Source organism: Borostomias antarcticus (assembly GCF_949987555.1).
Source record: "Borostomias antarcticus genome assembly, chromosome: 4".
Classification (NCBI taxonomy): domain Eukaryota; kingdom Metazoa; phylum Chordata; class Actinopteri; order Stomiiformes; family Stomiidae; genus Borostomias; species Borostomias antarcticus.
Genome location: NC_140237.1, coordinates 28738267 through 28764342, shown reverse-complemented (window position 1 = coordinate 28764342; position 26076 = coordinate 28738267). Strand labels below are relative to the sequence as shown.

The 26076-nt window shown below is 48.4% G+C and overlaps 2 protein-coding genes across 3 annotated transcripts in view; both read right to left on the bottom strand.

Annotated features, from left to right (window-relative positions):
• The window catches only part of cyld (cylindromatosis (turban tumor syndrome)), an 18748-nt gene extending 9504 nt beyond the window's left edge, over window positions 1-9244 (bottom strand). The window contains exons 1-6 of one of the 2 annotated variants that reach the window (XM_084436636.1): window positions 9017-9244; window positions 6724-7354; window positions 5555-5878; window positions 3805-3910; window positions 2858-2962; window positions 362-753 (exon numbers count right to left, since the gene is read on the bottom strand). In XM_084436636.1, the coding sequence (XP_084292762.1) occupies window positions 362-753; window positions 2858-2962; window positions 3805-3910; window positions 5555-5878; window positions 6724-7215 (1419 nt within the window). In that variant the 5' untranslated portion in view covers window positions 7216-7354; window positions 9017-9244. The remainder of the gene's footprint in view (window positions 1-361; window positions 754-2857; window positions 2963-3804; window positions 3911-5554; window positions 5879-6723; window positions 7355-9016) is intronic. The other variant, XM_084436637.1, reaches the window with a different exon arrangement.
• Window positions 9245-9998: 754 nt separating this feature from the next.
• nod2 (nucleotide-binding oligomerization domain containing 2) lies at window positions 9999-14887 on the bottom strand (the record flags this gene model as incomplete). The annotated part of the gene is made up of 10 exons (XM_084437423.1): window positions 9999-10074; window positions 10268-10351; window positions 10534-10617; window positions 10962-11045; window positions 11321-11404; window positions 11544-11627; window positions 11734-11817; window positions 11969-13757; window positions 13924-14050; window positions 14402-14887. The coding sequence occupies 10 exons, from the start codon at window positions 14885-14887 to the stop codon at window positions 9999-10001; spliced, it is 2982 nt and encodes a 993-aa protein (XP_084293549.1).
• Between the last annotated feature and the right edge of the window lie 11189 nt (window positions 14888-26076).

Genomic DNA, 26076 nt, shown 5'->3' with positions numbered 1-26076 from the left:
GATATTATCAATGCCAGTATGAGGTTGATATTATCAATGCCAGTATACTGCATGCTGATATTGTCAATGTATATTTTGCATTATATGACCCATTGATTCTTGATTTTCATTCTGTACCTCTTCTGTTCTCCTCCTGGGGATCATTAAAGTCTGTCTGTCTGTCTATCGCCAGTATACTGTATGCTGATGATATTATCAGTGCCAGTATGCTACCAGACAAAAATGGAATGGCGCAGTCCAGTAGGAACGCTTCCTTCATCTTTTTGTCTACTTTCAACAACAACGCTACAATTGCTCTCCCAGGCTCCCAGAGTAAAGCCCTTCGTGCTGCAGCTACATCCAGCGTGTCCGTGTGACTCACCAGCTCCAGGCCAGCCAGGGCCTCCAGCAGGCCCGGGGGCAGGCCCACCCAGCGGATCACCCCACACAGCGGGGGGTTCTCCTTCACCTCCACCAGGGAGCCCACCTCCAGGCCGGGCTGCCCCCGGGGGGGGCTCGGCGGCCGCGGGGACAGAGGGGCGGCGGAGGCGGGGGGCGGCGGTTCCGGCTGCTCCCCCATCACCGATTGGACGGAGAGGGAGAGCGGCCCGTGGCTCATGCTCCCGTTGGAGCCGGACTTGCGGCTGAGGCTGAACGGCAGCGAGTGGAACTTGTTGTCGTTGGACAACGAGGCGGGGGGCGGGGCCCTGGGAGGCGACGCCTGGTTGAAGTCGGGCGGCGTGTCTGTGAGGGACTTGGCAGGGTCCTCCCCGACTGCAGGGGGAGACAAAAGACCGACCATCGACAATCACCTCATCAGACACACTGTCACACGGCATGCACAGCATCAATGTGGAGCCATCAGAGATTAGTACAAGCGTTTATTAGCGTTCGCTATCGAAGTTCCCCCAGAAAATATTCCAATAAACCTTTTGAGTGTTAAATAATATACACTGGCTATTTAAGATTATAAGCACATGCATGTCTTATAGCCTCCACATTCATACAGGCACAAGAGTCTGGAACCAAGATGAGATGACCAGAACAGACTACAGGAGGAACAGCACCATACAGAGTGAGACTGTGAGTGGCGAGACGACACGGAAACACCAGTGAAGAGCGAGGCTGAGCCCACAGGGGTGAACAGCCAGGAGCCGTCTCTACAACTAGACTAGGCCTATAGCTAGACTCCACCCAGCAAACATTTTAAAAGGCTTTAAAGGAGTATTTTGGTATTTAGCATCATAAGCCCTGTTATGATGTTATTTACAATCATATACAACAGTCCATATTAACATTTTAACAGACTTTGCACTCTTGAAATATTAGTGCTACAGAGCAAGTAGTACACTATGGATCTCTATGGGCATGTATATGGTTAGCTGGGCAGGTACTCTATATGCCCATACCAAACCAAAACCAAAACAAACAAAAAAATCCATTGTGTACTTAGCTGTGGAAATGAGCAATGAGCACTAATATCTCAAGAGTGCAAGGTCTGTCGGGATTTTTACATGGATTGTTGTATATGATTGTAAATAAACTTATAACAGGGCTTAAGATGTTAAATACCAAACTACTCCTTTAAAATTACAATGAAACCAAAACGATTGACCACATTCAATGTCACCGATTCACATGTAAGAATCATGCTGGATGGATGGATGACCAGCACAGATGAAGAGACCTATGACAGTGCACCTTGACCCTCGACTCCAACTAACCCTCGTACCATCTCCCAACACCCAGCCAGGATGAATCTCCTCTCTTACCCCCTCGGCTACTGAAGGCTTTTAATAATGCTCACCGGACAAAAACACTGGCACGTCAGCTAGTATTACGATGAGCAACACACAGGCCTACATTCACCTCTGATACAGAATGAATTGGATCGTTTCAGAACACGATGGGATTATGAAAAGCCTTCAGTGTTCAGATGAAGAACATGCCAGAACGACTTTGCCATGCAGGTGGACGTGTTCGGTGGGAATGAAAAAGGACTCTTAGTGAAAGGTCTTGATGGCAAGGTACTGACCCAAATCACACTTCACTTCAGCTTCTAATAGTACCTAAGTTAACTTTCAATATTGGTTCAATTGGTTTCAGTACAGAGTAATTTGTCAAACCTTTAATATCGGTCCAGTTGGTTTCAGTACAGAGTAATTTGTCAAACCTTGAATCAGTGTTGGTACTGAACTGTGACAGCAGCCTTTACTCTTTGTTAGACTCCAGGAGAAGTGGAGTAACTCAACACTGAACTAGAACCAAACGCAGACAGGACAATGCCATCAAGACAGGTGGGTTGACTGGACTTCCTGCTGGTGTTTTACCTTCATCAATGTACCATGTGCTTTTGGATTTGGGCTGGACAGGGTGATCAACAGAGCTGCCATTTAAAGTATAATAAAACTCAGACTTGCTTCTACTCCCACACTGATGACCTAGGCCTGGAAATAACACAGGTAAAACGGAGAAACAGGAAAATAAGCAGGTCGGTGTGTGTGTATTTGTGTGTGTATTTGTGTGTGTGTGTGTGTGTTTGCATGTGGGTGCGTGGCTGTGTGTAGCCTTATTCAAAGCAGGACAGCTGAGGAAAAAAAGCGAGTTGAAGAGGGTAAAATAAAGGCCCACTTACCGAACCATGCAAGAAGAAGCTCAACAGTTTCATAACTCGCACTCATCACACTCCAGACCTTCCAAGCATTTAAGCCACATCACTCAAGTTTTAGTGAACCTCTCAAATCCTCTGACAAACACTAAGCATGCCCTCGTTCATTACTGGTCCCATCTTTAGTCCAATAACATGAAATGATTTTTAGCCCACAGCGACGGCGGTTAGAGGAGTTAGACTGACTGGGTGACAGCAGGACAGCGGTACCTTTGCTCTTTGGTTTGCTTTGGCCAGAGGAGGACTTGTCACTGCTGCTGCCGCCTCTGGGGGCAGCGCTGTGCTTTTGCAGCCTTTGCTCCTGCATGGCGTATTCTGCACGGCCCAGAGACACACTCACATTAGAGGCATGGCACCCCCCCCCCGTCAGGGCAATGGACACCCAAATTAAGACTCTCTGTTGCTGTACCAAAGTAGGCTGTGGAAAGCAACTCCTGGGACATCAGAGAGGGCGTTTGAATCAATATAAAAAGTGATATCATATCTAGAGTGTGTGTAGGCAGGCAGGCAGGCAGTGTGTACAAGCTCTTAACTGCTATAGTCTAACCAAATAGGACTTAGTGAGAAGCACACTTTCACTCGGCTCGATAGTTTGAAGTACCTATAGAACACAGATCAACATTTCCCGTTTTCGTCTCCAAAGAGTAAAGAGGTTTTAAAAGAGAGAGACAATCGCATTAGCTAAATTAACAACCCCACACGTTTAAAGTGCATCCAAAGTCGAAGCATCTAAAACTGGTTGGGGGGGGGGGGGGGGGGGGGGCGGACAGCGCACATAAACAAATCAGTAAGCCAATGGAAGGAACAAAGAGGCTGAGCATCTTCACTTGACTTTCAAAAACAAGGCAGGCCGTCACACAAAAGGCCCCTCTGTTAACACTGCCAGGAGAACACAAACACAGAGCACACTCAGACACAGCTGAGCGCGGCCCACCCCGGCCCACCCCCAGAATAGTGCAGTCGCAACCCTGCGGCTTAGATATGGAGATACACAGTGAATACACTAACAACAATTCAATACCCAAATCTAGTTAAAAGCGCAGTTAATTCACAGAGAGAGAGAGAGATAGATAGAGAGAGAGAGAGAGAGAGAGAGAGAGAGAGAGAGAGAGAGAAATGGCCGCCAAAAAGTAGACGCCGGCAACGGGCGGACTCACCTGGCATTACGTCGCAGATGGGGACGAGGCGCGTGTGCTCCATGCTGGCGAAGTTGCACAAGAGCTTCCCGTCGAACACGCCGTCCCAGTCCCCGATAGGATTGTCCTGGGAGAGCGGGAGAGAGCGGCGCCCTGTTACCCCCCACCGTGGGCGTCTCTCATTTCCCCCCCCAACCCCCCAAAAAACCCTGTACTTATACGGCGCCGGCGCTGTAATGACTCTGGCTCATCTCCGCCTCTGGCCGCGGGGCCTCGACGCTCCCCCGGGAGCTCCCGTCTCGCTGTACCGTCCTCAACAACACTAAAACGGCGTATCCCTCCCCGTCCCACCCCCCGCCCCGACAGCGTGGAGCTCCCCGGAGGGTTCCGCGCTACTCTGACGGCGCGGCGCTGTTGGTTCTGTGTGCCCGGCTAGGCGGGGAGGTAGGCGAAGGCTGGGTGAGGTTGGTAGTAGCGGAGCCGAGCTGAGCTGAGCTGAGCCGGACAGAGCTGGGCAGAGTAGAGCGGACGGGGCTCTCCTCAGCTGCTCGCTGGCCCTGTGCCACGCTGTTGGGTCATACAACAGGACTGGGCATCGACATCACCCCTCTCCGCGTGACTGACTACTGCCCTTTGTGTGAACGGGCCAGACGGAGAGAGAGTGGGCCGCTGACTAGCGGAGAGGCAAACGCCGGGTCCTGCCGCTCAAAAAACCTGTCGTCACTTCGAGTCCAACGGCAACGGTAAACAAAGATGTCAACACATGACTACACTGAGTAAACAAGTGATTGGTCTTTGCACAGCTGAGTCGTGGGGGGAAGGCTCTTCCTGTACTTCAGATGCAGGCTGACTTGAATTTCATTAAAGGACCATACCAGCCTAAATATGATTTGATCTCCTAAAACTAGTCACCCAACGTATATCACATTACCGTAATCCATTTTCCGAAGTAAAGCTCAAGTTAAAAGATATCTGCATTTTCGCATTTTACTTACATTTCAAAAGTTAAACGTGATGGCTACAAAACCTTTTTAAAATTGTTCCCTCGTTGTGCTGACAAACTCACCCCAGTTAGTTTCAATTAATTTTCAGTAGTTATTATTTTTGTTTGAACCCTCTTTGCACAGCCTATGCCAACAGGCTGTCTTCTTCCTGTTTACATGATAGCCGTTGCTAGGAACGCTGGGTAGAGAATCTAGAATAGGTGGATTAGAGAATATATCACAGGAGTTCAACTAATTCAAATTAAAATAATATAAAATAAAAACTACAGAAAATTATTTTAAACTAACCGGGGCGAGTTTGTCAGCGCAACGAGGGACCAATTTAAAAATATGTTTTAAAGACATCATGTTCAACTTTTGAAATGTAAGTAAAACACGAAAATGCAAATATCTTTTTAACGTGAGCTTTGCTTCGGAATTTTTCGTACTCTACTACTGTTTTACTGCATTTGTTAATTGTGAGTTCGTAGATTATCATCGTTGTCTGCACCTGTCACTGTTGCTGTATTTTTCTGAACTCTCCCACTGAATTACTGTATAATAAGCTGTTTGTAAGCAGGGCTGGTCTGTAAAAGAGACCTGGTCTCAGTATGTACTTCCCTGTCTAAATAAAGGTTTCTATCGATCTATCTTGCATTGTAGTTTAGTGGATTCAAATATACAATATCCCAACATAAAGCAGCTGATCGATCGCCATGAACTGTCTTTACCACTGCCATCCTATTAGACATACAGAAGAAACCAGACAGAGGGGGGTGTGTCCTTACCATGTCCACGCCCACATAGTACCCCAGGCTCTCGTTGCCGGGCAGCAGGTCACAGAAGATGATGGTGCCCCTCTCGGGCCCCTCCCTGGTCTGCACCAGGACCCGGGAGTTGATCTCCAGCGGCGGGAAGTCCTGCTGCTCCTCCTCCACCAGGGCCACGTGGTCCACCTCGATCTCCCCCAGCACCTCCTCCTCCTCTTCCTCCTCCTCCTCCCACAGCTCCAGCTTGTCCAGGGCCACGAACACGCCGCATTCGTCCTCGCAGCGGAAGAGCTGGCGGCCCTGGTAGGAGCCCTCGGTGAAGCCCTGGCCCCGGCCCTCCTCCTGGCACGGGGAGGTGGGGGTGAGGGACAGAGAGACAGACAGAGACAGAGACAGAGAGGCAGATTGTCATAACAGGGCAAGGCGAGGCTGCTAAAGCTAAGCTAGGATAACCCTGCTGGCTCAGCGCTCTTGAGAGGGAGAGGGAAGCCAGCATCATACGACGAGACGTGATGAGTGGCTGTGATCGATTACTGCGGAGGGCGCTCACTACCAAAACGTTCCGTCGCGGAGCGGGGCTGCGGAACTCTGGGATAATTACCGCCGGCGCACTCGGCGACGATGAGGGACGACGCCACGTGCTGTCGCCAGGACCCTGTGCTTTGCTTGTGACAATTCTTGCAGGCCAGCCTAGGCCATTTCCCAATTAAAAGAGGATTGAGAATAATGACAAGGTGTATTATTGATTAAGTCTCAGTTTGATAAAGAGGCATTTTCAGTTCAACCAGGGTGTCGATCTGAAGCACAAGAATGTGCCAAGCCCTTTATACCGAACCGGAGTCAGCCGGCCTCTCCTCCATCACCCACTCATACAGCCCACAACTGGACTCCAGGGAATAAGTGAAACACTGTGCTCCCATAAACAGGCCTTTGTAGCTAGCTACTCCACTGCATCTTTACCGAACGCCTCGCAAGAGAGGGACTAAATTCACAAGCTTCCGCAGGCTTAGCCTTGCAATGAAAAAGAAGCGTTTCCCGTGCAGACCATATCAAATAAACCGCCTAGCTGCTGGGAGGTGGGGACAGTAACTGGGAGGTAAAACACCGGTTTCACAAGTTTAAGACATAAGAGAGAGAGAGAGAGAGAGAGAGAGAGAGAGAGAGAGGAAGAGAGACGTGGTCCTCACCAGCAGCTCCACTCCGAACCAGATCCCGGAGAGGGCGCGGTCAGGGAGGAGCGAGCCCTTGAAGCGCACCACGCCGGGCAGCGGCTCGTCCCCGGAGCGCAGCTGCACGCGCACCTTGGAGCCGCAGTCGATGTCGCGCGCTCGCTCCAGCCGCGGCTTGTTGCACAGCAGCGCGTAGCGCTCTTCGCAATTGGTGATGGGGAAGAGCAGCTCGGCCAGCTTCTCGTCCAGCTCCAGCACGTCGCGCTCGTCCAGGCCCAGAACCACGTTGGTCTGGTCCAGGATGCGCAGGCTCCGCTTGCCCTTGCCGGGGGGCAGCGTGCGGCCCAGGCTGTTGCGCTCCTGGCAGGCCTGGCCCAGGCTGCCTCGGGGGATCCGCAGGGTCTTCTGGGCGGGCTTCTCCACCGCGCACTCCTTCACCACCATGTAGAAGCGCCAGTCCTCCCGGAAGCCCCCGCTGGGCTTCTCCTGGCTCCACAGGGCAGAGCTCATGGCCGGGGACGGCGCTGGGGCATAGCAGGGGTTAGAGAAACTCGCTCGCTCACGGGCTCCTGGCCAGGGGTCCCCTCATGACCTCTCAGCTGGCGGCCGGCATGGCCCAACACTGGTCCTGCAGAAAGCCAAGTTGGACCTAGAAACATTTATAAAACATAAGGGGAAGAAAAAAAAAAGTCAGTGAAATGCATTCATACAGGTTCCTAAGCAATGAATGTAGCCTGTTTAACCTGAACCTGTTTGATTTGATGCTTTGATCCACCACAAATCCGAGATAAGCTTTGAATAAAGATTAGGGGCTAAAACTACAGTAGTGTCTAAACAGGATTTGATTTGAGTGTAGATTTTATACTGTGTCAGGAAACAAACACTGAAGTGGTTTTAATGTGCCATGTAGGCTAATCATCACAAAATAGAACAGTTAGCCTATTGTACCAAATGGTGTAAACCAATTTGATAACAAAACATTAGCTACGCCTTTTCACATCCTACAACAAATTCCATCTACATTTTCCAAACTGGTAAGTGTAAAATAGCCTAATGATCAACAGTCAGCCATCATATCAACGTGTTGGTTTAACCTCTCTCCATCCTACATAAGAGTGGAACTGCACAGGCTACATAACAAACAAATTGTGAGCTGTCATCATGACTCTTACTCCATTTTCATTTTCCCCTGTTGGGTGACAGACAGGGGTGAAAATTAACTTTTTGGCTCACGTTGAGTCACCTGCCAAGGGGACTGTAGATGAAAAAATCTACCGGCCAAGTATATATTTTTTTCAGATAGCCTTCTGAAATCTAGTCGCCAATTGGAAATTTTACCTGCATTTGGCCGGTGGCAGGTGTTAATTTTCAGCCCTGGTGACAGATAAGACAGCCATACGTGAATTCAGAAGGCCTCTCTTTCTCTCTCCTCCCCAGGGAGCTGAGGGGAATTCACATTCTAAAGCAATCAGTCCACTCTTCCCAATAGGGTCACATCATTTGCCTGCCTAGACTCGTCTGTCTCATATGAGGACAGGTTGGGTAACCACTTCCCTGTGTATGACAAACTACTAAATATGAAGGAGGGGGCAATTAATCACTTGACGTATGGGCTTCCCTTATCTTGTCACAACGAAAAAACACTGATAGTGTTACATGGGATATATCACATCTTCCACACTGAACATCGTGTTGATTGGTGCAGTCAAAAGCATACACGGTGAAAGAAAAGAAACGAGGCATGCATTCAAATACCAGAGCACAATGACAACTGGAGAGCAAAAAAGTAATAGGCATTTCGTGCATTAACTGTAGCTAGCTACAGTAGAACAAGCTGGCGAACTGAAAATGAGCAAATGTGTGTCTAGCATATAGGCTCATGTAAATACTGTATACTCGATCGGAATCTGAAAAGACATGTCTTTAACCTAACAGGTGCATGAGACAGGGTTTCCTCAGCTAACGTTAGCTTATTTCCAGCTGGTTGTCTTGTATTCTCAGTGACATCATTGCAGGAGCAACCTGAGTCAGCTGGCAGTGATGCTCTGAAGGTAACAAGTTGAATGTGTGACTCACAGGCCCCAATGAATGAGCAATATGGTCGTATTTGAGAGAAATGCAAGCTGTGTAAATAAATACCAGGGTGCTAGCTAGCGACACCCAAAGCCCTGTTCGTTGATTGCTCTTTCAGAAACAAGCTAACGTTAGCTAGCTAGCTAGAGCTAGCATGATTTCAGCCATGTCTCAATGCGAGGACCAAAGCAGGGAGAAAACAAACGAAATTGTAATTTGAGATCATATATTTTCTTACCTTTAGCAAGCTGACTTGGTGAGTTACTTCAGTCCAGCTTTGGCTTGACACCTGTTCATCTCAATCCAATGTCATACGAGGTGGTGAGAGCTCGCTAGCGTGGCTAGCTCTGGATAGCTAGCACTAGCACTAACGTACGATACCAAGCCACCACTGGCTAACGTTGGCAAGTTCAAGTTAGCTTGCTAGTTAGCTGTCAAAACGAGCACTGTCAACCTCGAAAATTAGCTAATGTTAGCTAACGCGGTTATAATTTAGAACAAATTACGGCAATTATTATTGTATACAAAGTTATCTGTGTGACACACAAATCAAAGCATGCTTTAACCCAAAAGGAATAGAAATTATTTAAAGGACCACTGGCCCAACCAAACTTCACTGCGAGAACTGGCGTTTCCTCAAACGTAACTCATTGGTCAATAATTGGTTTCTCGGGTGGTGATAGGTTGCTTCTCTCGTCACTTACTAAGTTCCGCCCCCTGGGATTTTCCCAAGGGTTAGGTTGACTCGAAGATGAATCTGCGGTCTGTATGATGCTGTGGGGTGGCCTCTGACTGATTCATTTTAGATCATGTAGGCCTGTTCATCACATATCCTACAAAAGTATCTAAATTAAATGTCAACTTTCTGTACTTGTAACTGCACAAAAGCTGTTACAGTCAGTGTATAGTGTTTCCACAGACTAGGATTTGACAATATTGTTTGCAATTATTGGTTAACTTTATTTAAACAACAATTACCACCACTGTACATGTACCTAAACAGGATGTAGGCCACTCTGAGTTCTAATGGTAACATACTTCCGTCAAACCTTTCTTGAGAGAACAGTATTTCCTTGATGTAATTATGTACACAAAAAGTTTGATAACATGAGAAAGTAGGCTACCTTTAACATGTAAACAGTGGAATGCACTACACCAATGTAAAAACAGAACACACTCTTTAGTCTCGACTCGAGTCTCGACCATTTCATCTAGTTGACCTAATCGAATGTCAGTCGTGACTCTCTCAGGGCCATTTCCTTGACCTCCTCTGGACTGAGATTGTTACCTCCCAACCTAGACATAATAACAAGTAGTTATATTCGCACATTTACTTGTTGGTCTTAAGATGTTTTATCTCCACAGTATCTTCACATGGAGGGTTGGAGGATATATAGAAACTATACATCAAACACATAGCCTACTGCAGTCTTATAAAGTAGAAAAGTTTCCATAATAATTATTTAAGTCAAATTATTTTGTTACGTACCACACTGCCTTTACACTAGTGTTACTCTCAAGAGCTTTAATCAGGTATTCCACTCCTGTTCTGGTAATGCAGTTATTTGTTAACCTTTCAAAGGAATGAGACAGCAGAAAATGGAGGGATGTGGGCATAGATGATTGCTGTCAAACTGCTAAGATGTCACTTCCTGTTATCACAAGTCAAATACTGTAGGAATGCTGTGGATGGAGAGTTTTAACCAAACTGACCCATGTTTAAAAAATTAATACGAATGTGTTATCCATTCTCACCACAACTCCTGCAGTGTGTTAGTTTTGGTAATGACTTGGGCCAGTGTCTGGACTCCTGCATTGCCAACACCATTCTCTACCATGCTGTCAGGAGACATCATGTTGGTCATAAAAGAATAACTGTGACATTACTATGCCCTACATGAATACATGAAGTATTTGATGAGTACAATGCATATATTTACAAATGACATACCACTACGTATACATATAGGTTTTTACACATGACAAGGAATTTGTTCTGGTCAGTTGATGCATAACACAGGTGACATTAGACAGGGTGCAAGGACTAGACAGGGCAGTGTGAAGACTGGACAGTGAAAATTATAGTGCAAAATACAAAAGTGTGCATTGTGTTTATATATAGTGTGTGTATAATGTGTTAATGTGTGTGCAATGTTCTTATAAACAAAAATAAATAACGTTACCTCAGCCACACTAGGGTCTTGTTGTCCTCTAAGGCTTTGGCAATGGCCTCTGCACCTGAATCCCCTATCTTATTCCCCCACAGCCTGAAAACAGAAAATGAAAGACACCAACACCAAAATCATTGCGCTTAGATTCACTGTGCTTTTGAAACCAGTGCATTATTTTGAAATGCCGACTGATCCTACTGCCACAGCACTTCAGGAGGTCCTTCATAGCAGCCGCTATCAATTGCACTCTTGTATGTTTTGTATCTTGTCAATTTGTATCTGGTCGGTGTAACAGTGTAACAATGCAATTTCTGCCCAGGGATCAATAAAGTACTACTACTACTATTACGATAAGGACAGAGTAGTCTTACCCTAAGAACTGCAGTGACTGGTTGAATTTCAGCCCCTCTGCTAGTTGCTTTGCCCCTTCTGCTGTAATATTATTGTTGCCCAGCCTGCAACAAGAATTCCGCAATAAGGTCATTCATGCGCCAAGCCAGCCGCAACTGTTCAACAACAATTGTACATGATGCACTATTGTAAAATAAAATATCTTGTATCTTGTATGTGTTGACAGTTGAACAACGGACTGACCGAAGGGCGAGGAAATTCTGCTTCGTCTTCAGGAGTTGAGCAAAGTGCTGTGTGCAGGCGTCAGTGAGCTTGTTGTTGAAGAGCCTTCAAGAGACAAACTCAGATTTGCTTTTATTAATTCATAATGAGATGAATACAATTTAACAAAATTCCTTGACAGCGATAAGTAAATTATCTTGGCCATACTCACGCAATCTTTTGGAAACTCTCACAACTGATCCCCTTCTCAATCAGTTTACGAATTCCCTCATCTGTTATGTTGTTATTTCTGAGGCTAATGGAGTGGAAATAGTTCTTAAAAAGAGGCTTGTGGGGTGTCACTTTTGCTTTGGGAGTTATATATTGCAACAGGAACATACATGAGATGAATACATGGAATAGCATTACAGAGTCCTGCCATTCATTTCAGAGCTTCTAGTACTTACTATAGAGAGCCACACACATGCAGGCAAGGAAGCAGCTGTTCTACCCCCACGTCGCCCACAGAGTTGAAGTCCAGCTGCAGCCCGATCGGGCTCCTCAGGTGCTGGAGCACGTAGGCCAGGGCGGTGCACTCCACCGGGCCGATGTTACAGTAGGTCAGCTTCAGGTGCTCCACCGCCAACTTGGCCATGGTGTCTCTGGCGATCCTGCTCTCCTGCATCTCGTAGATGCACTTAATGAGCCAGACGAAGTCAGGCATGGCGTGCATGCTCTTCTTCTCGCCCTCCACTGGCCGGGGGATGGACTTGAAATGCCTCTGCATGCCCTTGGACAGGCACTTCACCACCTGCCTGCGCTTCCTGTTCAGAGATGTTGCCGGGCAGATTTGCAGCAGGAGGCCAAGGTGGCACTGGGACAGGAGCCCGGACACAAACGTGGTGGTGATCTGAAGGTTGGGCGCGTCTGCGGTCGCCGTTTCCTCCGAAACCTGTTCGTTCTCACCGCTGGGGGTCCAGCAGGGACCCAGGCACGCCCTGCTCAGCCCCGGCTGGTGCCCGTCCCGGGGCTGAAAGAGCCTGGCAACGGCGGTGCGGCCGCTATCGCTCAGGACGACGTGGAGAGCGGCGAAGAAGCACTGCACGGTGACATGCAGGAACTCGTAGTGTTTGCCGCCGCCGGTGGAGGAGGAGGAGGGGTCCCTGCTGAGGATCAGGAAGCCCACGGAGACGTCCTCCTCGGTCACCCCGCTCCTCTCCAGGTCCGCGCCGGAGAACACGTAACAGGACGCCCCTACGCCCTCGAAGGCGAGCCGTCCGAGACGCAGGGTTGTCTCCAGGTGCTCCCGCAACCAGCACGCTCCGGGAGGGCTCCGCTGAGGCCTGTGGTGCTGGAAGAAGTGCTGAAGGACCATCAGGTAGACGTCGGTGACCGTCTGCGGGCCGCCATCTCCGAAGCCCAGCAGCTCCTTGTAGCACCTGGAGACGATCCAGCAGAACACGGGCGTGTGGCACAGTCCCAGCAGCGCCGTGTTGCTCCTCAGCGACTGGAGGACCCTGGCGGCCACCGCCGGCTCCCGGTGGTGCTTCCTCACGAACGCCTCGATCCCGCCGGGCGTGAAGCCCTTGAGCACGAGCTCCTTGCGGAGGTATCTCTTCAGGGCGGGGCCCACCGCCTCGGGCCGGCTGGTCACCAGCTTGCGAACGCCCTTCATCAGCGTGCCCTGCAGCAGGTTGAAGAGCAGCGTTGGCGCCGGGGCGGGCTGAGTGGGGCAGCAGTGCCTCCGCTCGTCCGAGAAGCCCTGCTTGAGCTCGTCCAGGCCGTCGAAGGTGAAGAGGACGAGGTGCGGGTGGCCCAGGATGAAGCGGAAGAGCAGGTCCTGGTCGCCGTCGGGCCAGCAGCAGTGCGAGAACAGCAGCTCCCGGAGGGACAGCTCCCGCCGCTCGGACGCCAGCCGCCGGCAGCTGAACGGGAAGAGCAGGGGGAAGCCGCGCAGGGCCGCCCCCCGCGCCCACAGGAGGTGGAGCCTCTGGAGGAGGGTGCTCTTCCCGCTGCCCGCCTCCCCGGACACCAGCACCGTGTCGGCGTCCTCGTTCACGGTCCCCGCCGGCCCTACGATCATGTCCTCCAGGCCCAGAACCGCCCCCTGGGCCTCGGAGCAGCCCTGGGCCAGCTCCAGATCGCCCTCGGTGTAGATGTCGTCCAGGGACAGACTGCTGGTGCCGCCATAGGTGCTGAGGAAATGTGACTGGGCTGACACTGAGCTACGCAGCTTCTTCTGGTACTGCAAGCACTCTGCAACAACAACAACAACAACATCAGGCTGTTTACTGCATGAGATAATTTGTAATGAAACAGATAGATATCACACCACAAACTGGTACGGTAGTGCTTTTTTGATATACACAGGTTAACATACAGTAGCATGCGAATGCTTTTCCGGGGCTATGCAGTGACGTACCTATGGGAGGGGTCGCCTCTTCATTCCTAGCTGGTGAGGAACGCTCCTCTGCGTGCTGAATGTAATGCAGTAGAACTTGCGCCGTAGACTCCCCCTTTGAGCTGACCTGGTCAAGCAATCTCCTGGCCTGAATGAGGAGTGAAGTTGTTAATTTGCACAATTTACTATTAGGTATGTTATCAAATCAAAGTTTATTTACAGTATATAGTGCATTTCACACACAAAGGCAACACAAAGCACTAAACAGAAAGAAAGGGGCAAAGAATATATACTAATATTCTCATATTCTATACTAATCCTATCCCATTCCAGAGGGAAGCAAAAAACAAGTTCACCCATTTAAACCAATATAGGTAGACATTTTGTTAAATACATGTCTATGTTTTGTTTGCCAAGCATTTAGTTTAACAGTGAGAACATGCATGAACAGGAATGTTGTTTATCAAGTTCATGCATCAGGAGGACATGGTTGACCTACCTGTTGTGAGGGTGTGTATACGGGCAGCTGCACATCATCACAGTCATACGTGGTAAAACTGCCTGTTTCCAGCAGGACCTGGAGAGCTCCGTCAACACAGCCCCCGAGTCTCCTGACCAGACCTGGCCTGTCCGTCAGGAGGGTCTGGACCGCTGTGTCGGGGCGTTCCCTGGAATCTTCCAGATCGGAACCACCGGGTCCAAATAGCAGTCCTTCTCTCTGGGCCTCGGGGAGCACCGCTCGGAACGCGTCCAGCAGAAGCCCGCAGGCGTCCTCTCCCTTGGTGTAGACCAGGTCCAGGAGGTCCCTGACGTTGGAGTAGAGGGCCCTGCCGGGAACTCTGACGGCCTGGTAGTCCTCCCAGACCAGCACGCCCTGGGCCAGCAGCAGGTCCAGCGCACTCTCCAGGCCCTCAGGGGAGCCGCCGCTGCACAGGGCGCGTAGCAGCTCCGCCCGCTGACTCAGCACCAGCTGCCGGGCGCTCATGTCTCCGCATGGTCCGGCTCAGGACATGGCGACGCACGGGTGCACACTGTCTCAGTTCCCCATGCAGGTGGCCACCAGGTTGTCACAGCTATGTTACAATTAACAGAGGCCACCTTTAGAAAGTTAAATCAACAGATCACATTATCATTATGTCTACTACGGTATGTCTGGGAAATTATCTGGAAGTTTAACACGCCATAAGAATACACAGCCCATTGATCTTGCCTACTGTTCATGAAGATATTGATAAAACGTAGGCAGTCCACAATAATTTTCCAGCTTTCCTTCCTGTCTTTGGCAGTAGCAACTGTGTTGTGCCTAGATTATATAGTTCATAATTCTATTGCTCCTCTTGTGTAAAATGCGGTGGACGGAACTTGGTTATGTGTATTGTTTGCCTTGTCCATGGCCGTGCCTGAATACCCATACTAGCTACAGTATGCGATTGATAATTTCGTGCAAATACCTCCCCTTTTAGTCTACCGTGAACGCGCTCATAGCTAGATTGGACCAGCTGTGTAGACTTCATAGCCCCCGTCGTGGTACCTTTTATCCGTGATTGTGGTTGTTTGGTTTACTCGAGCAAGCTAGCGAAAAGTTATCCTGGATATGTTGAACTAGCTTCGTAGTGCAGGGCCCAGGACATGGTAAATGGACTGACATGTTTGGTATTGCTGCATTTGGTAGCCTACATATAGGTCGAGAGCTTTATGCCAGTCTAAACCCTATGTCTCTGTGACCTTCCCACATCGAGATATGCCCATTTCAAATTGACAATGAATTGGGGGGATTTTGCGCTCCAAAAACTGTCCAAAAATGAATGGAGGTAGATAGCATAGAATAGAATAGAATAGAATAGAATAGAATACAGTAAGTAGCCTGGACAACCAATGGTTCTCAAGCCTAGTGGCCCATAGGGCAAGAGCCTATCTCCTGATTCTTTAGCATGAGACAGCTTGATGTACAAGTACTCCCCCTGGACATGACGCTAGTATGTCACAGGGACCCCCAATCCAACCCTTGATGCTGAGTGCCAAGCAGTGAGGCATTGGGTACCATTTTTTATAGTCTTTCTAATCTAATCTCAGGGTGGACACTAACCACAAGGCCACTGAGCTGGTTGAATAGAATAGAATGAATAGAATAGTCTCTAGTACCCTCACACAGGGAGCTGGCTTCATTCTTTTCAAGTTTTGCTTTCATTCGTGGACCCACCTTGTGATTCGAATCCGCTTCTAAGTTGGGCAATACTACACCCCTCCACCGAGTTTTGTGAAATTGGTGGGGTAGTTTTTGCGTAGCCTAATCCTAGTCTAAAAAATGAATGGAGGTGAATGGTCAGCCCAGCCGTGTTTGGCTTGTGGACCCACCCCGTGATTCGGATCCGCTCCAAAATGTAATGGGGTCTAAGTTGGTCCATACTACACCCTTCCACAGAGTTTCGTGAAAATCGTTTTGCCTAATCCTGCTAACAAATAAACCAATAAACAAACAAACAATTGCACCAACACATGCCACCGAAAACATTACCTCTCGCTCTGCGACGCTGTGGGCGGAGGTAATAATCCTATAGGCTAGGCTATACAATAACACAAGCAAAGGTAATGCGCAAATTAATGCTGCAGAGTCAGTGGGGGACACGGGTCCTATAAAGTATAATCACCAGGTGTACGTTAAATGTGCCACTGCATATTTAAATTGGCCATAAATCTAACTGATTATCGATAAGATTGCCTACACACCTTTCGTTTCATGTAGCGCTCTCCGGTACTGTTTTCCGTTTGGAACTCTCTTCCGTTGAAACTCCTCCAAAAGGAAACGATTTTCGCATTTCGCTTTATGGGTGTTTTCCGATGGGTGTGTTCCTCTTTCTTATGGGTTGCCCCATATATATCGCTTCCTCATTTGGAGTAGCTTAACTTAAAATAATTTATTGGTTCGTTTTTCATGTTTGATACCGTGCATTTTCAAAAGAAAATTCAAACTGTAGCCTAAAGTGAAAGTGTAGGCTAATTAAGTGAAAGTTCCAGTTTTGAAGTAGGCTAGCCCATATCACATGTCACAACATGTGCTGTCTATATTTCGATATTAGCTATTATTAATGTTCTTATTGTGGCTTGTTGTAAACGGTATGTCATCTTTCGATCAGACTTTTGGGAGAGGTAGGAACCTGTTACTATGCCACAACGAGACACGTCACGAGTCAACTGTATTCCTAGATGCTCTAAAACCGTCACTGTATTCTGAAACACAGTAGACAACTATCTAAATGTTACCACATCCTCTCTCAAGTTGTTTTTTTTAACACATATTTTACATTGACAGTAGAAAGAGAAAATATCCTTTATTCAGAACATGAGGTGTTTTGTTACAAAACAATTATGTGGGTGGCTGGGCGAGAAACCAGATGATCACTGGCCAAAGAAACACCATAGTGGATAGAGCAGAACATAGCCTGCTACCAGAATAGAGAATGTAGGCTACACTGAGTTTTATTTTTAGTCTAGGGATTAAGGGCTCTGTGTCTGGGTTCGATAGAGTCCACTTGAAATAATAATTGTAGTTTTTAAATATGGTTGCAGTGGTGTAATGCAACCACTTGAGGGAGCCATTGGGTAAAATAATACTGGTGGTGAGAGGGACCACGTTTTCTCTCGACAGTTATTGTTTACTGCAGATTCCTCACTGATCTCACATGTCACTTGCCATTAACTACAAACTTCAAAGGTTTTACAGAACTCAATCCGTTCACAAGTGATCCGAAATGGTGTTTATTCCTCCCCGGGATAACTCTGCAGGGTGCTCCGTGATGATTTACCAACTAATTGACAGTAGTCTAATTGGAAAGTCTTTGATGTTTGGGTACCGGATGAAATTACAAGCCTCTTCTCTCTTATTTCTAATGCGTTTTGACTGAATATTTGTACAAAACAAACGTCGAGGTGCCAATCTGGTTTCCACAAACAGTATGCAGTGTAGGTGTGGGGAAAGTCAGGACAAAATAATTGTTTATTGCCAATGTGTGTAGCCGTCATGCTGTGTTTCTGATGTAATCTTGAAAGGCCTCATAAAAACACTGCCTGGAAACATAACATCGTGATTGCCATCTACTCCTCGTGCCTTTTTTGATCTGAGAAATCAAACAGGCTACTAAGAATTTTTTTTGTTTTGACTGTTTTTGTGCATGGCTATAAGCCAGCACCATAGATAGCGTTTGTCGGGTTGTCACTCCCTCCTAGCCTGGTATGACCATCCCGATCTAGAGAGCTCACTGCTTCGCTCCGCAATATCGGTCTGGCCTTTGCCCCATAGAGAGCGATTATGTGGGAGGGGGTACTTGCCTTGACAGACAAACACCTTCAGCCAATGAGCGTTCAGCAAAAAAAAAATATTTTCCACTGAGAAACTCCGCTAGTGCATACTCTTGTTCTTGTTTAAGTGTTGTGATGTCTATTTCTGCAATAACTGCACTTATAGCTGCGTTTATTCTTCTAATGTTAACATTACCACTTACCACTCGTTGCTTCGGGAGCCGCCATGTTTGTTTAGCGAGTGGCAGGCGCTGCTTTCCACTGTGGGGCGGGACAGCAGTTAAAACGCAGTCCCTGATTGGCTCGGTATGGTCTGGATTTTGGCATAATCGCTCTGGAGGAGGCGAAGGCCAGACCGTTCTGCGTTAGTGAAACAGAATCTGAGCTTGCGAAAACGGGATGGTCGTACCAGGCTAACTCCCTCCCTCCCATACTCCGGTCAATGTTGACCTGCATTTCTCTGTTGGCACCACAAGAGGCAGTAGTCCCAGCACACCAAAGTAAAGAAGGACACCAAAATCAACCCACCGATCTCCACTGCACAAGTAGAGCGGTGAAAGTATTGGACTCCCACTCGGAAGATCCTATGGGGATGATTTTATGGGACTATACCCCAAACCTCCACACATTTATCCTTTCACTCCAATCTTTTCCCAGATAGCACACAGATATCGGTCCTCCATCGGAATCAGAGCGACAATCCGCTGGAGTGTTTCTACTGGGTCTGGGATCTAGACTGATGTCTAGAGGGGCACCGTTGTTAAACAGCTGGAGAATTTCTGCTGGCGAGTCGGTAGCGGTCTCCGAGCGGAATTCCCCTGCCCTGTCGCTTTTCTGATGGTAAAACTCACGTGGACCTGTTGCCATGCAAGCGGAATTCTGCTTGCATGGCACGCCCTCCCCTGTCCCTTTTCCCATGGTGGAACTCGGTTGGGATACCGTCAAAATTCCGCTTGCCACCGTCACTGGAGGGTAGTCTTGAACAACCTAGTCACTGACGACCAGCTCAACACGACGCCCCGGACAGGTCAAGTAAATTGTGGTTCAAGATGTCAAGCTGTATACAAACATAACGTAATGTTAGCCTAGCCGCCAGCTACTGTGTTGTAGCTCTTTAGTTGTAAGTCTTCACCTTACCTCTCCTCCCTTCTTCACCTCTCCCATGGCACCTACCGCACACGTTCAAGCAACGTCATCAAACTCACCATCCCAGGCAGCAAGTCACTCTTCAGGCAAAACTCCTTCCACTTTTCAGCAGCTCATGATTGGAACTCTTCCCAAGACACCCTCAAACACACAACCCGTACTTCACAGTCCGCCTTCAAGGAGATACTCAACAAACTCATTGTAGACCCCGTATGCTCCTGCTGACCCCCCAGCTTTACTCACATACAAATACGCATACACACGCACTCACACACGCACGCATACGCTCACACACACACACTCACTCACTCACTCACTCACTCACTCACTCACTCACTCACTCTTTATTCCGGTTGGGGCCCCGCGCCAGGCCATCATTGTAAATAAGAAGTTGTTCTTAATTGATTCTGCCTGCTTAAATAAAGGTAAAATAAAATACATATTTTATTAGTATAGAGATGGATAACAGTGTGAGCGATAATTATATTTGAACAAGGTGATTAAAGTGTACTGGTTCAATCCCTTAATGGTGAGATTCTACCACAATGATGGATAACAGTGTGAGCGATAATTATATTTGAACAAGGTGATGAAAGTGTACTGGTTTAATCCCTTAATGGCGAGATTCTTCCACAATGTTTTATCATTGCTTAGAAATGCCCAGTAGATTAGTGTTAGCCCTTTGTTGCTAGCTATGGCTTCGGTAGGGATTTTGATAGCTTCTTTATACTATTATCATGTTATTTCTGGTTATAGGCTATTGGTAGCTAAGAGTAACCGTTATTTTATTTTTTTCTTTATGTTCATTACGTTCTGTTGTCCAAGTATGATTTTGTCCACGTTCTTGTTAGTTGGCTACAAACGTGTATTATCGGTGATAGACTGCATTTACCGTTTACGGCCACAGGAGGGCAGCAACAGGCTTAGATAGACTGTGTTCCTTGTTCAGTTTCAGCAATTCAATGATTATTTGAGTTAGGCTATTTAGTTATTTGTGTAAGTATTTCTGTTAGTTATATATTATGTTTCTTTATTATTTCAGTTATATATTAGGTTTCTTTATTATTTCAGAGACCACACACTCACTGTCTGTTTTTGTAAGTGAAGAGAATTGAAAGGTCAAATAATGCTTAAAGGTTTAAAAAGTAGTAATATTCATTATTGTGAATCCATGAGTATGTGTAAATTGCAAAACTATCAATAAAATGTAAGTTACAAAAAAAAGTAGTAATATTGTCACAACACTGAGGAAAGCTTGCGTGCAACGAGTGCAAGTATGCTCTCCTCTCACTTAAGAAACTGGGCTCAGCATCATGATCATGATCACAAGTTTATACAGTTTACACATTTTTAAGCAATGGTAGTGTCTACTTTTCATGTCAGTGAGTCTCAAACAAAATTGACATCAATCAACAAAATTGATAATGCATGGGTTGTGTATTTTGTCTTTTCCCACATGTGACCTTCATTCCTGTCTGAGCTGATGATCGACCACTATGTCCCTGTGATCTGGAATAAAACAAGTGCAGAGGTAGTGTTGTTTTCTCTTTCAATGTCTAGTTAATGGAGTAAATTCACCAATTTAAAGCATGCCCCGAATTAATGGGTACCTCGGAGCATGAAGGTGTCAGTCCCCTCCTCTCCCAACTTTCCTGTCCTTTTCTACTGTCGCTGTGCCAATAAAGCAGAAATATGTTTCATAGCTAATATCTTCTTTATCCCTCTTAGGGGCTACATGGAAAAACCCAGTCACGAGGGGAACCACTGAGGAGGCACTGCAGCAGGAGGCTACCAAGTACCTGAAGGGCGTGTCAGACAGGGAGGGTGTCTGGAGCAACACAAAATACTGAACTGCTTAGGAGCACCTGGTTCCAAGGCCCCAGACACTGGGCTGACTGTGATGTAAAACAAGTCTGCAAGTTTTTTTTTTTTTAAAGGAAATGTACAGTCTGTTTTGCAGATGAATTAACTGTGTCAAACTGATTGCAGAAACTGTGTGACCAATAGACCCTTTTATGTGCAACGTCATCATCCTGTTTCGAAATTGCGCACGCATCGCTGCAATGACACCTGTCAATAGAATCGATGCATTTGATTGATGCACCTGGTGGCAACGAGTGTTGTGCATCCGTAGTTAATTCTTGTGTTGCCAAAATGCACGCGCACACTTAATTGTTTACCAACAGTAAAATGATCTATTCCCATTGATATACAGTACTAGACTTGTGCTTACTGTTATGTTTCTCTGTGTGTGCAACTCTGTATTTTGTTTTCTGCTCGTCCTGTTCTCGGTCCCACTCCCAGATTCCTGAGTGGATCCAGTTATAATTCATATAATTCAAAGCATTTTAATAAATATGAGCATTGTGATTTGTCATTTGTGTTTGTCACTGGATGTTATAGAAGTAGGGGCAGTGGCTAGTTTCAGTGCAAACTAGAATGGAGAAGTAAGACGCCTCCTTCCCTCCACTAGTCTGGGGGTCCACCTTGAGCAAGTGGTAGTACCCTCCTAGCCCCCCTACCTGGGATTACAGGTAAAAAAAGATGGACCAAGACCTAAGAGGAAGAGAGACCCGGCCCGGAGGAAGTCCGGGGCCCTCGTCTGGAGCCAGGCCCAGATGGAGGGCCCGCCTGCGAGCGCCTGGTGGCCGGGCTTACCACGGAGCCCGGCCGGGCCCAGCCCGAAAAAGCGATGTGGAGACATCATCTCATCCTCCTCCAGGCTGGCTCTGGGGACATGGAATGTGACCTCGCTGGGGGGGAAGAAGCCGGAGCTTGTGAGGGAGCGATACCAATTACACCTGGTGGGGCTAACCTCCACGCACAGCACCGGCACCAGAACCAAACTCCTGGATAAGGGTAGGACCCTGTTCTTCTCCGGAGTTGTTCACGGTATGAGGCGTAAGGCAGGTGTGGCTATACTAGCTAGCCCCCAGCTGAGCGCCTCTGTGCTGGAGTTCACCCCAGTGGACAAGAGGGTCGCCTCCCTGCGCCTTAGGACTGTGGGGGGGGGGGGGGGGGACTCTGATTGTGGTTTGTTCTTATGCACCAAAGAGCAGTTCGGAGTATTCAACCTTCCTGCAGACCCTAAGTGGAGTCCTATTTGGGGCTCCTGCAGGGGACTCCACTGTCCTATTGGGGGACTTAAATGCGCACGTGGGCAATGTGTTGTGGGTCCCCAGCCTGCCTCACCCACGCAGCCTCATCAGCCCTCTACCCCTGCACCTGTTCAGCCCTCCACCTCTGCACGCTCTCTGAGAGCGTTGGCTAGGCAACGACGCAGCCGGTCCCCATCTGCAATCAACGCACCTGACGTTGATTAGCACCCGGCTATAAGACCCTGCCAGACCTGCTGTTTGTCGCCAGAACGTAGCCAACTGTACCCGGTACAAGCTCTGTTTCAAACGCCTTTTGTATCTTGAAGAATCCCCTGAGCCTTGTCTTACCCCGTCTGTCTTTTGGTTTTTACTCCTAGTCTCCCACGGACCCTCTCCCGTGTCTCCACGGCCCCTGCTCCTCGTGTCTCCCTGGATCCCTTCCTCTCCCGCATCTCCACCGCCCCTTCCATCCTCGGAACCCCTGAGCGCCCCCCCTTGTCCTTGGACCCCACGGACTGACTTCCCGGTGCGACCCTTGCCTCTCGGACTCCCTTTTTTGGACCTCGGATTTTGGACTTTGTTTTCGGTGCACGCACATCTACCAACACCTGCCTGCCATCTCCTTTTGCACTTTGTTAACGAAACACATAGCCTACACGCACCACACATAGTTAGACACACACCCCATATTCAAGCCTACCATTGCACCACACACTCTCCCGCATACCCCTTTTCCCCTGCCGCAAATAAACTACGCCCTCGGGCTAACGGCTCCTACCTGTCCTCTGCCGCCTTCTTGGTCCCCCCCCCAGTCGTACCGCACAACACAATGATGGAGACACTTGGAGGGGCGTGATTGGGAGGCATAGCCACTACGATCTGAACCCGAGCAGTATTTTGTTGTTGGACTTCTGTGCTAGTCACGGCTTGTCCATAACAAACACCATGTTCTAACACAAGGATGCCCACAAGTACACTTGCATCAGAACACCTTAGGCCGAAGGTCGATGATCGATTTTGTTATCGTATCATCTGATCTAAGGCCATGTGTTTTGGACGCTCGGATAAAGAGAGGGGCAGAGCTGTCCATTGATCACCATCTGGTGGTGAGCTGGTTTTGATGGCGGGGGAAGCCTCTGGACAGACCTGGGAAACCCAAGCGTGTAGTGAGGGTGAACTGGGAACGTCTGGAGGAAGAGCCTGTCTGGAGAGATTTCAACTGCCACCTTTGGCGGAGTTTCTCAGGCATCCCTGTGGAGGTTGGGGACATCGAACATGAGTGGTCGGTGTTCAAAGCCTCCATTGCTGAAGCTGCGGCTGGGAGCTGTGGCCTGAGGGCCATAGATACCTCAAGGGGCGGTAACGCTCGGACACTGTGGTGGACACCCGTGGTCAGGGAAGCCGTCTGACTGAAGGAGGCCTTCCAGGACATGTTAGCCTGGAAGACCCCAGAAGCAGTTGCAGGGTATCAACGGGCCCGGAGGGCTGCAGCTTCGGCCGTGACTAAGGCAAAGCAGCGGGTGTGGGAGGAGAAACCATGGAGAAGGACTTTCGGTCGGCACCAAGGTGTTTCTGGAAGACCATCTGACACCTCAGGAACTGAAAGCAGGGGACCATTCAAGCTTTGTACAGCAAGGATGGAACACTGCTGACCTCAACTGAGGAGGTCATCGAGCATTGTAAGGAGCACTTTGAGGAACTCCTGAACCCGACTAACCCACCCTCTATGATCGAGGCAGAGCCGAAAGATGATGGGGGGTCATCGTCAATCTCCTTGGAGGAGGTCACTGAGGTAGCCAAAGAACTCCACAGTGGCAAAGCCCCAGGGACTGATGAGATCCGTCCTGAAATGCTGAAGGTGCTGGGTGTTGAGGGGCTGTCTTGGTTGACACGCCTCTTTAACATTGCGTGGAAGTCTGGGTCAGTGCCAAAGGAGTGGCAGACTGGGGTGGTGATCCCAATATTCAAAAAAGGGGACCAGAGGGTGTGTGCCAATTACGGAGGCATCACATTACTCAGCCTCCCAGGGAAAGTGTACTGTAAGGTGCTGGAAAGGAGGGTCCGGCCAATAGTCGAACCTCAGATTGAAGAGGAACAATGCGGATTTCGTCCTGGTCGTGGAACCACCGACCAGCTCTTCACTCTCGCAAGGAGGCCATGGTTCTCAGCAGGAAACCGGTGGTCTGTCCACTCCGAGTAAGAAATGAGCCCTTACCCCAAGTGAAGGAGTTCAAGTATCTGGGAGTCTTGTTCACGAGTGAGGGATCCATGGAGAGGGAGTTTGGCCGGAGAATCAGAGCAGCTGGTGCGGTTCTGCAGTCGCTTTACTGCACTGTTGTGATGAAAAGAGAGCTGAGCCAAAAGGCAAAGCTCTCGATTTACCGGTCTATATTTGTCCCCACCCTCACCTATGGTCACGAAGGATGGGTCATGACCGAAAGAACGAGATCACGGATACAAGCGGCCGAAATTAGTTTTCTCCGGGGGGTGGTTGGGGTCTCCCTGAGAGATCGAGTGAGAAGTTCAGTCATCCGGGAGAGACTTGGAGTAGAGCCGCTGCTCCTTTGCGTCGAAAGGAGCCAGTTGTGGTGGTTCGGGCATCTAGTGAGGATGCCTCCTGGGCGCCTCCCTAGGGAGGTGTTCCAGGCATGTCTGGCTGGGAGGAGGCCGCGTGGTAGACCCAGGACTAGGTGGCGGGACTACATCTCCGCACTGGCCTGTGAGCGGCTAAAGCTGGCAGAGCTGGTTGATGCTGCTAGGGAAAGGGATGTCTGGGGCCCCCTGCTGGAACTGCTGCCTCCGCGACCCGACCCTGGATAAGCAGATGAAGATGGATGGATGGATGTTATAGAAGTTACAGTTAATATGTGGTTGTATGTAAAAATGTGGTTACCTGGTGGTGCTATGTCAGTTATTGAATTAATGTGCAGTAATTGAACATTTGAAATACTCCTGTTTTGAAATTAATCCTACAATATAGGTGTCTCAGTAATTACCCATTATATATTAGGCTATACTTTGCATGTATTTACCAGGTAAATGTTTAGTAATTGGGGGACTATGAAAGGAAGGGTTGCCAAAAAATGTTCAGAGTAAGTTAATTTAGCAATAGAAATGCATAAGCCTTGGGCCAATGGGCCTAGGATATAAACAATAAACTACCGGTGGAATGGTGGTGGAGCAATAGTGGGAGCATTTCAGATTACTAGCGGACCGCTGTCCCTGACGCTAATAATCTGCCAGAGGTCTTAGATGTGCAAATGGCCAGGAACCCGCAGCGGATTCGGCCGGTGGTCTGCCAGCTCGTCCATCGGGGACCCGCTGTAGGTCCGCTAGCCTTGTGTTATCTGGGTTTATCCCTGACCTTTGTCCAGAAACAGAAGTTGAACCAATTACAGCAAAATAGCTAACGTTACAGGAATCATCAGTGTAACTGCTTTAGCCACTGACCGCTACCATTAATGTTATGGAAGCTGCTGCTAGTTGTTGTGAGCTCATGAGCTAACTGGCTATCCCGCTCTTATTGTGCTGGATTAGCATTGGAAGCATTGGAACTGATGTGTCCAGGCGACAAGACCCATCTTCATTTAGCAGACATTATTTCATGTCATTTCAATTCACAGCTATTTCAGTG